Genomic DNA, 12,311 nt, shown 5'->3' on the forward strand with positions numbered 1-12,311 from the left:
TCTTTATTAATTAACTATTAACCAATGGGTATATATAAAGTTCCTAAAATTAAATTGAGTAACTTATAATTTATTCATTAAAACTCCATTTATTTAAAAAAAATAACTTATATTTTAAATAAGATAATTTAGTTTTTATTATTTAATTTTAATTTAAAAAATAAAATTTATTAACAAATTTACATACAGAGGCTTAATAAAAATTTAAAAATGTGAAAAATAATTTTTTTTTTATAAAATATTTTTTATTGACTAAAATATTTTTAGTGTTTAAAACGTTAAAAAATATAAAAAATAATGTTTTAGAAGTATTTTTGGCGATCCCTAAGTATATCTTGATTATGTATTTCCTATATCTTGAGAACAAAGTATATATAGTCATTTAATCTATGCTCAAATTTATTACTCTGTTGCATAATTTTTCCATCTCTTTTTTTATGAACAATTCATTTTAGGTAATATCATTTAAGCTAAATTTGTGAAAAAACGCCTACATAAAAGAACCAGTGACATTTTCATTTGGCTCCCTATGCTTAAAAGAACTTTATTTTGTTTTGGCCCAAATCTTTATTGAATTTCTAACAAAACCCTGAATCTACTTACAAATTTCATGGTTTCTGTTTATTAGAAGACTGGCCACCAATAACAGCATCATCTGGAATGTAACTTCCCCAAAACCAGTGTGCCTTCCATACCCTATTCATCTCTTCAATTGGTACGTTTCTCGTCTCAGGCAAGAAGAAGAATATGAAGATTGTCATAATCACGACCCACCCAGCGAAGAATAAGAAGAGCCCGAACTTCATGTGGCAAAGCATGGATAAAAAGAATTGGCCAATCACAAAGGTGAAGAACATGTTAACGGATACGTTGATGGCTTGGCCAGCTGATCGAATTTCCAGAGGGCAGATCTCACTAGGTACCAGCCATCCCAATGGACCCCATGACCATGCAAATGCTGCTACGTATACACATATTAAAAATAGCACAAAATTTGCTGTCCCACCTGCCAGTTTTCCTACACCACTAGTCCCAAAGCTGAGGCTGATCATGATTCCAACAAGAACCTAAATACAAGTCAATAGAAGTAAGATTAAGCTAACAATTTCTAATAATGCTGAGTTAATGTAAAGCTCTAAGTTTTGGTTCGAGCGAAGATAGGAAAATAGTTTTGGGCCTGTTTCACACCACAAGCTCACACAAGCTTAGAAGAGAGATTGTCTAAACATTACCCAATATTGGGCTGTCGTGTCAACGAGGATAGAACTATCGACCTCAACCAAGGGAAAAGTGTTTGTTGGCAGTAATTAAGCAAGTTTTAAGTATAGTACCTGACAAATAATCATTTGGACGCCACCTTCAAGGAATAAAACCCGTCTTCCAAACCTATCAGCAGAATATATGGAAACAACTGTGGCTAAGACATTAACTACTCCAGTTATAACAGCAGACATAAGCGAAGCACCATCGCCGAATCCTAAAGTCTTAAATAGAACAGGTGCATAAAACATGATGACATTAATTCCAGTAAGCTGCTGGAAGCATGGAATCAAGCTGCAAATCACAAGTTGAGGCCTGTACTGTGGCTTCAGAATGTTCCTCCATGGATGTTCTACTCTCTTTGCGGCTTCACTTGCATCAACAAGGTCTTGAAACTCCTCATCAACATTGTTTGTGCCCCGAATCTTCTTCAACATGTCTCTAGCCTTCTCAGTGTGGCCTCTCTCAAGAATTGAATTGGGGGTGTCTGGTAGGAATAGAGATCCAACAGTAATCATTATTGCAGGGACTGCTGCAAGAGCTAGGGAAATTCTCCATCCCCAACCACCTTCAATCTTTGATGTCCCGTAATTTATCAGATTCGCAGCCAAAATACCGATTGTAATGGCCATTTGAAAACCAATGTTAAGTGCTCCCCTGATCTTGGCCGGCGCCATTTCTGATAAATAAACGGGAACAGACTGCACTCAGAAGAAAAAAAAAAGTTTGGAAGACTACGTAAAACTCATCAATTACCAATGGTTTACTACAAAATGAAGTGAAACAGAAAGGTAAGACACCTGATTGGCAAATCCAACACCCACACCTAGCAACAAACGGCCAATAATTAGCATTGCGACGTTCATGGCAACACCATTGAGGACAGCACCAACGAGGAAAACAAGGCCACCAAACAACATAGAGACCTTACGACCAAAAACCCGAGTCACTGTAGAAGCAAAGAAGGAAGCTACCAACGCTGCCAGGTACAGAGAAGATGTGAACAATTGGAGCAGATGGCTCTCAAATTTGCAGTACATATTCTCATTATGTTTCTCGGACTCTTTGTGGTAAACAGATGGGAAGAACTTCTTCAAAAATGAGTCCATTGAAGTCACTCCACCTACAGAAAATTTTCCATTAATAAAGCCTAAAATGGCTCGAAATGATGAAGAAGAAGAGTAATCAACACAAAATACGCATACCTGAGATACCAATATCATAACCGAAAATCAGACCTCCAAAAGCTGCCACAAAACAAGTGACGATAACGAAGGTTGTGACGCCACCTTCATAGTTCCTCGCCGGACCTTGAACTGCGAAACCACCTCCTGCCATCTTTCAGGAAACTGGGATAGAGACTATTTCTTGTTTCTCTAAGTGTTACAAAAGATTCTATAGAAGAGTACTTAACAGGTACCCTATTCTTTATGTTTCCAAGTGAATCAAAGGAATTTTTTTACAGCAATTTCCTTTGTCAAATCCTTAATATCCACAGGGAAAATGAAAATAAAGAGAGAGAACTTCACCAAAATCTTCATTATACCCAAGAAAGAAAAAAAATGGAATCTTTTATATTTTTTAAAATTCTCTTGAGATAAGTTAATTTCTACTACAAACGTCGTTGTGCTTTATCTATTCTTCCTCGACAGCTCACTTGCCAAAGCAGTTTATTTTTCCTATTTTTCCCCTTCTTTGACCTATTTTCATGCAAAAAAAAGAAAAAAACATGTTTATCCTTTTATCCACTGGTACATGTTAATCTTTTCATTGCTGGAAATTTGATTAAGACTCTTTTTATTTTTCAATTTTGGAAATAAAATTTGATTTAAACTTAATCCTATAGAGTTGTAAATTAGCGTGTAATTATCCCAACCGCACCTTCGCTGTGAGCATTCTAGATAACGTACGTCTCATTCATTATCTATATATTTCTTGTTAAGAAATATGAAATTCCTTCTATTCTCTTCACATTTATTTCTATATAGATAAGATTTACAATTATTAGATAAATCTTAGGATAATCTTTTCCTTATTTTATTCACTTTGAAATTATTAATTAATCGGTGAACCTTATTCGATTCAAATAGAAAAAATTGATCAAATCGAATTAATTTAAAAATTCAGTTTGATTTTTAATTCATTTAGGTTCGATTTTTAATTTTAAAAATTTCTGTTATTTCGGTTCGATTCGATTTTGATAAAAAAATAAAAAACTGAACCGAACCGATTAGTGATAATTGTATATTATTTTCAATAATATAAAGAAATTAGATCATAGTAATATTAAAATATTTCAATTAAATTTTAAAATGCTAAAAATAAAGTGTAAAAAATAAAAAATTTATTAAAATTTCAAACCGATCAAATTGAACCGAATCAGATTCTCGATTCGATTCGATTTTTGATCAAAATCAATTCGATTTCTAATTAAAATCAATTCGATTTCTAATCAAAATCGATTTAGTTCAATATTTTCATAAATATTAAAATTTTAATTTTAAATTTATTTGGTTCAATTTAATTTTAAACCAAATATAGCAATTGATCACCCAAATCCTCTGTTTCTCATTTTTTATATTTTTAATATATTAAAATTAAAATTGATTTGAAATCTTTACTCTCATGTTGACAAATAAATAATTGAAAAACTTATAATATTTTCTCTCGACAATAAAACTTGATTTTGGATGAGAATGGAAACGGTAAAATTTTGACAATCATTAAAATATATTTAATTATCTGGAATTGAAGATATGCATATATACTCGTAGACTGGAATCTTCCTTGACATCTGGATTTTCTTTTCCAACATCTCTCTTAAAAAATTAATAAAGATAAATAGTAATTAATAAATAAATACATAAAATATTATATTTATCATATTGTAATGCCTACTTCGATATTTGTCTCTAAAATCTTATTTGGTTTTTTTTTTTTTTTAACTTTTATAATGGTAGAACAAATTAATGCAACAATCATCTGTCTGTGCAAATTTAAAATGAATTAATATATAATTTAAAATTACTTTTTTTTTAATAGCCAATTCATTTTAACTCAAAGTTAAATTAGCAGCTAATTCAGATTCATTTAACTCAAACTCAATGCATGTATTGGATTTTTTTTTTTAATATTTTTTATTTATTATTGCACTAAACAGTATTATTGTAACTTCTCGTGCCGCTTTTATTGTGAGTGGCGAGTTTTATATCACCGATTATTTATTGAATCTATATATATTTATATTTATTACTTTACATATGAATTTAATGTCATAGGTTAATAAAAAAATAAATTATGATATTCTTTTTTCAAAAAAAAAGTTTTTTTTTAAATAGAGATTGAAAAAGTAAAATCTGAGATCTTTTTTATTTATTCAGATGCGCTTACCACCAAACTAAGTATGTGAGTGCTAAACAAAAATTTTGAAATGAAATCTATTTGTATATCCAACTAAAATAATTCATTAATGGTTCTTTTGTCTTGGTATGTTTTTTAGCTTCAAGATCTATTAATAGTTATATGTTTGCCTTAGTTTTTACAATTTTTGTGATATTTTCAAGAAGGTTGCATATGAACATTATAATAAAAAAGGAGTGAATTTTCAATATAATACAATGTAATATCACATGATATATAAAATATATAATGTTGAAAAAACATGATAGAATAATAAAATTTGAGTTGTACATGACACTGTTTTTAAAAATTTATTTTGTAATTTTCGAAAATAAAATAAATTCTTCTAGAATTTTAATTTTCAGAAATAGAGCAACAATGATTTATTTTTAATTTATAATCCAGCAGAAAGTATAAAGAAGAGAAAAAAATAAAGCAAAAAATGGGAGTATTTTTCTTTGTGAAGATGTAAGCTATTTATAGGAAAAAATAGCCGTTGTGAGATTTTATAAAAATTTTGAGATAATATAATCAAATCAACATAAAAATCATAATGATTAGATTTAATATTGTATTTAAATATCAAACCTACAACGGTAAAAGAATCTCACAAATAAATTTTTCAACAGTCATAAAATCTTATAAGATGAGATAATTATATATGAGATCTAAAAATATTTGAAAGGTCAACAATGAACATTTATTGGTAAGTTAAACTCTTTTGAAATATAAATTCATTTTTACAACAATCCCTCGCATATTTCAAAAAGATTTTCATTGATGGGTTTAAGATTTGAGTGTATATATTTCCAATCTAGTATTTTTTAGACTATAAACCAGACCTAGATTAATAGCACTTAACATATAGAGTAATTGGTGAAACTTTTGTTTCTGTGAATCAAAAACTATTTTTGGTAAGCTAATATCTTATCAATCTTATAACACTCCATATATCTTATTGTCAATATTGTTTCGCACTAATAAGTCATACGCATGTTTGGTAGTTCATCTATGCCACAATCTCATAGAAGTAGTCTCACTCCACACTTATATAGGTGATATCATCAAATGTATACTGCAATTTATAGACCACCGATAAAGGATATGAATATCATTAAGAGTTTTAGCTCATCCTTATTCAATGCAGTCTAACACTTCTCACACTATAGTAAAGGATAATGACAAATAGTGCTAACAGAACTAACAAGTGACTTGTTATTATTCATATGAACATTTTTCATGGGATCTCCAATGACAAAGGTTGGATTCCTATCACTATTAATTTTAAATTGGCTTAAGTCTCATTTCCCTCGATATTTCATTTATTAGTTTCTTCCTAAAAGTTTAGTAAGAGGATGTGCCAAATTCACTTCGGACTTCACATAATCAATGGAAAATAGTTTTATCTTTCAACAGCTGCTTAATAACATTTACCATTAAAATTTGTATTTTTTTGCAATGGCTATTGCCGCTTGGTAATTACAATGCATTGACACATATAGTGCTGGTTTTATTCCTAACAAAATATTTACTAAGAAGTTTCTTAGCCACTTTCAGCTCGAACTAATTCTAGAGCAATAAACTCTAACTTCATAATGCATTTAACAATAATAGTTTGTTTGGTTGATTTTCATGTAATTGTATCGCCTCCTAGAGTGAATACATAATCACTAATGGATTTTATCTCATCTGAATCTGAATCTAGTTAGCATCACTGTACTACATAAGATATCATAGTTCATGGTACCTCTAAAATATTTCATTAGTCTAACTAATGCTGCTCGATGATCATCATTGGGATTATGTGTATACATACTCAATCTACATACAGCATAAGTAGCTATCAAGTCATGAAAAATTCATTAATATGCAACAGACTCCCAATGATCTGTGCATATTTAGATTGAGCAACAGAGTCACCTCTATTTTTCTTTAATTGAGAGTTAGAATCATAAAGGGGTACTCACTAGTTTAACATCGAAATGTCCAAACTTCCTTAGAAATTTTTCAACGTAATGCTCTTGTGATAGCATTATACTATCATTCTTCTTTATGATTCTAACATCCAAAATCACATTTGTTTCACTCATATCTTTCATATCATATTTAGAGACAAGAAAAGTTTTTGCATTACAAACTATATCATAACTCATACAAAAAATAAGTATATCATTTACATATAAACAAATAATCACAGATTCACTATTTATGAGTTTTATATATACATACTTATCAACTTCAATAGAGGAAAAATCATCATTCAACAAAACTTGATCAAAATTTTCATACTACTGTTTAGGTACTTGTTTCAAAGCATATAAAGATTCAATAATTTTGTAAACTCTATTTTCTTGATTAGAAACAAGATAACTCTTATACCACAGAAATATATATTTTTTTAAAAATCTTCAAAATAATAAAAATCCATTTGGTAGATAAAGTTTTATATAATGAAACTAGAGTAATTAAATTTCAATATTTTTCTTAGGATCACTAAGTATATTTTTAGTAAAATACCCCCACATTTTTAAATATTTTAGATCAATTTTATAAAAAAATTCATAATTCATAGGAGTCTTATTAATTTATTATTTTATTTTCATATATTGCATTACTCTTAATACTATTATAAATAATATAAATGCAAGTATCCGTAAGAGTAATAACACTTCATAATAAAATTACTCTAAACTTTTCAAAAATAAAAGATTACTAAAACTCCATAAAAAAATAGGCGCAACTACCCATTACTTTATAATTGATTATATATATATATATATATATATATATATATATATATTTAGAGGAAGTAATTAGTGGGTTGGGAGGTAGAGCTAAGTCTCTATTTCTATCTTTGATTTTCTAATTTTCAATTACTTTTGAACCTAACTTATCTTAATATTTTGCCCCATCTCTATTTTAATAATAAAAAAAAAGTTAAATTACCTAAATAAATAAATAATTTTTTAAAAGTCCAACTTGATAACAAAAAAAAAAAAAAAAAAAAACAGGCGTAATAGGGATACATTGGTTATCCCTACTAATGGTAATTTCGTGTTGAAACTCTCCCCACTGAGGGATGGGTGAGTTTTGATGAAGATCTGAGTGTTACGGTGTCCAGGTCTTTCTTACTTATTAAATCCTTTCCACGTGTGTCTATCTCACCGTAACAGCTCATGGTTCACTATGGGAGATTATTACGTAACATCAATAATATAGATATATTATTATATTATAATATAAAAGTTGTGCCGAACAAATTACATTATCTGCCAGTCTTAACAAAATGCTAGCAGCATATTTCACTATTTTTATTTTTTAAAATTAAAATTAAAATTAAAATTTAAAAAAAAATCATACTATGTGTCAGAAGTGTGGCATGATTCGGCATTTGTTAGACAGGCACCAACTAATCTTTTATTGCCACAAACCCCTATTTGCTAAATAACTTTTCCCTTCCCTCTTCAAAATTGTTTTTTGCACTAAACCTAAAAAGCCCCAGTACAATAAAGAAAAGAAAGGAGAAAGAGTGAGACCATTAAAGGTTGATTTTTTTTTCTCTCAAAAACATAGGTTCATGGATAAAAATAAAGTACAAGTCCAAACAAATAAACATACCAAACAGGCTGCATTAATTTAGGTCTATTGGTTCAAAAAGATTATAATTCTGCGAGTTTTTGTATGGGAGATTTACAATTTAGTTCCTGTATATTGCCATTATTAACAAGTCAATCCCTGCATTTTCAAAAACCTATTAAAGTGTCCGTATCTTTTCTTTACGTCAATAAAATAGTCTTTCCGTATATTTTTGCCATTAAAAATATAGTAAAAAAACCAAATTATCCCTTCTTTTCCTCCTCTTCCTCCTCCTCCTCCTTCTTCTTCATCGATTCTTCCTCCTCTTATTTTCTTCTTCTTTGGTTCTTATTTTTCTTCTTTTTCTTCTTTGATTCTTCTTCGATTTTTCTTTTTATTCTTCTTCTTTAAGGAGGAGGAGGAGGAGGAGGAGGAGGAGGAGGCAGAGGCGATCTTCTTCTTTTTCTTCTTCTTTTTCTTCTCCTTCTTTTTCTCCTTCTTCTCTTTTCTTCTTTTTCTTCTTTCTTCTTTTTCTTTTTTTTTTTTTCCTTCTTTTAGGAGGAGGAGGAGGAAGAGAATGATGGACTATTTCATTGACGGAGAGAAACAATAAGGACGTTTTAATATATATGAGAAAAGATAAGGATATTTTAATAAATTTTTGAAAATGTAGGGACTGACTTGTTAATAATAGCAATATTCAATGACTAAATAAGGGGTTTTATTTGAGGGCAAAATTGGATTTTAAAAATTTTATCTCTCATATTTTATCTATTTTTAATGAAAAAGAGGATGGAAGTACTACTTCGTTGACGGAAAGAAAAAATAAGAATGTTTTAATAGGCTTCTAAAAATACAGGGACTGACTTGTTAATAATAGAAATATATAGGGACTAAATAGTAAATCTCTCTTTTTATATTTATAGCCAAATTTTTTAATTTTGAATTAAAAAGACTCAACTTTTAAATTTATTATAATTATAACTAACTTCTTAAATTAATTTTGATCAAATTTAAATTAGTTCATATGACACATCATATATTATTATTTTTATCAGATAAATAACTTGATTATCTTGAATTAAATTTTAGTTAATATTTTAAGCTCCTAATTACCTAAAATTTTTAATTAAAATTCTTATTTAGGTAAGATAGAATTAATTATTTCAATTATATAATTTGAAAATTTTATATAATTAAGAGTTTAGGATTTTAATTAAAATTTAATTCTAATTAATTAAATTAATTATATAGTAAAAATAATGATATATACCATTCGGTGTAAGTTAACTTAAATTTAATTAAAATTAATTTAAAAAATTATTATAATTATAATAAATTTATTTTCGACGCAAGTTTCCCTCTGTGGTCACTTTATAATTCGATACTCTCGCATTTTCCTCTTCTTTAAACCTAACTTCTTCTTTTCCCTTCCCCATGGAAGACGATCTGCGTCAATTGACTATCGATGAAGAAGAAGAAGATGTTGTTATCCCTATTAAGAGATCAAGAGATATTTCAATCGTCACTTATGTTTTCTGTATGGTGGGGATGTTTCTCACATATAATCCAATCAATTTTCAAAATATGTAGATCTCTTTGGCAGATTTATGGCATCCTTTAGAGGGGTATCTATTATGAAATTAGAGGTAAAAAGATATATATTTCAGTTTTTTAATAATGTTGATTTTGAAAATATAGTGAATGGGACCCCTTGGTTGTACAATCGATTCCTGCTTGTTTGGAAGGAGATACAAGGTAATGAAAATTCTTTCCATATCTCTCTAACTCATTCTGATTAAAGACCTCCCTTCTGGTTATTATAACGAGACGTTGGCTAAATTTGTTGAGGATTTTGTTAGCCACTATAAAGAGTATGATATGAAAAATGCTTCAGCTATGTCGCCAGGCCCTATGAGAGTTAAAGTTTGTTTGGACATTCGGCAACCTTTGAAACGGCGGAAGAAGTTAGTTGAAGATGAATGTATTGTGTTTACTGTGAAGTTTCAATACGAAAAGCTGAGTATTTTTTGCTATCTATGTGGGAAACTGGGTCATGTGGAGGCTTTCTGTGACTTGCGGCTGAGGTTGAAGAAAGAAGATATCAAGTTTGGTTGGGGTAATTTCTTTAGAGCACCTGTTCATCGAAACTAGAGATCGATAAGCCTGTGGCTGCATGATTCTGGCAATTCTGCTCCGCTGGGATTTGTGGTAGGATTGACATCAACTAGCAATTTTGAAAACACTAATTTGGCAGCACATAATAGGCAATTCTCCTTATTTGGCAAAAGACAACCCATTGTAAATAAGGAGACTGAGGACCATATTATGGACATGGATAAGAATTCTATGGGTCAAGGCAGTTCTGATAAGCTTGATGAAGAGATTGCAGCCCGAATAAATGATTATACTAAAAAAATGCTAAAAAACACTAAACATAACGTTGTTACATGTTTCCTTCCTCTTAACAGGATGCCTTTAACAATACCCATGTGAATGTTAATTTGACAGGCAACAGTGAAACGGCTCATTCCGTCAAAGGTCGAGATAGCCGAAAGCAATTATCGTCATGTATTGGAACAGCCGAGGACTCGGCAATTCTCGGACAGTTAATGCATTGAAGAATTTGGTTACTAGTTACAAGCCGGATATTTTATTTTTGATGAAAAGCTCTTAGTTCTCATATAGAATTTTTTCGTAATTTTTTATATTTTGATGGTTGCTTCTCAGTCAATAGACAAGGATTGGGATGAGCCCTTTCGCTAATGTGGAAGAGTCATGTGTCTGTTTCTGTGATTGACTTTTCTTCAAATTTTATTGATTCAGTTGTTTCGGAAGGTAATGTTCAATGGATGTTTACAGGTTAATATGAGTTTCCGGAATCGCAACGACAACGTCAGCCTTGGAATCTTATTTGAGCTTTATCTCGTAAAAGCTCTCTTCCGTGGTTTTGTTCGGGGGATTTTAATGATTTATGTTCGAGAGATGATAAAGAAGAAGGAGCATCTTTACCAAATTATTTTATGTAGGGGTTTAGACAGGCACTTGAAAAGCATCTTTACCAAATTATTTTATGCAGGGGTTTGATTTTGAATAATTGTAAATCTCTATTAGACTCTAAAACTGATATTTCTGTTAGATAATACTTTGGTTAGAGAATCTATTAGACATAATTGTCTCTCTATTTTGGATGATATCTTTTTTTTTTATGAAATTTTATTAATACAGTCACTAGCTTTATTTAAAAAAAATTATAATAAATTTAAAATTTAATATTTTTTATTTAAAATTAAAAAATTTAATATAAATATAAAAAATTGCAAAATTATGATCGTCTAGGCCCATTAATCTATGCTAAACTGGCCGGGAAAATATGGATTATGTTTAGTTGGGGTAATTTAATAAGGAAAATTCAACTTTTCGTAAATATGAACTGTTGACTATAACTTCTTGAAAAATTGTTTTGTGTTACTTCCCCTATACATGGGAAGTAAATTTTCCTCCCAACCCAACTAACTTCGATTTACTTTCTTTATTTTCTATTTTATTTTTTTTTATTTTTTTATAACTAAATATTTAGATAAAAATTAATAAAAAATTGAAGGTTATGTTTATGTATGAAAAATTTCTATGATATAATTTTATTTAAGTTATATATTCATTCAAATAAAAAAGAAATTAATTAAATTAAATATAAATATTTTTTATATTTTATATTTTATGATAATTATTATTATTATTATAAAAAATTATATATTAATTATTATGTAAGTTATGTATTTATCTTTTAAAATTTGAATATTTGATTAATATATAATTTTTTCTATTAAATTAAATATTATATTTTAAATAATAGAAATATTTATATTATTTTTAAATTATACTTTAAAAAAATAACTTCTCTAAAAATATACTTTTCAAAAAATTAATTTAATTGAAATTGGACCATCTTGAACCAAAGGAGGACATAGTTGCTAAGTTTGCAGTTGTGAGAAATGCCATTGCCACATGGCCGGGTCTCATTTGCTCCTGATTCTACTTTAGGGAAAATAAAGTCAAACTCTGTAGAGAACAGC

At 29.0% G+C, this 12,311-nt stretch overlaps 1 protein-coding gene across 1 annotated transcript; it reads right to left on the bottom strand.

Moving 5' to 3' along the window:
* Positions 1–413: 413 nt before the first annotated feature.
* Positions 414–2,808, bottom strand: LOC110626201 (sugar transport protein 10). The gene is made up of 4 exons (XM_021771984.2): positions 2,466–2,808; positions 2,061–2,383; positions 1,332–1,961; positions 414–1,067 (listed from the first exon to the last, which is right to left on the bottom strand). Exons 1-4 carry the CDS (start codon positions 2,596–2,598, stop codon positions 609–611), a joined length of 1,545 nt encoding a protein of 514 aa, XP_021627676.1. The 5' UTR covers positions 2,599–2,808; the 3' UTR covers positions 414–608.
* Between the last annotated feature and the right edge of the window lie 9,503 nt (positions 2,809–12,311).

This window comes from Manihot esculenta, chromosome 11 (genome assembly GCF_001659605.2).
Source record: "Manihot esculenta cultivar AM560-2 chromosome 11, M.esculenta_v8, whole genome shotgun sequence".
NCBI lineage: Eukaryota > Viridiplantae > Streptophyta > Magnoliopsida > Malpighiales > Euphorbiaceae > Manihot > Manihot esculenta.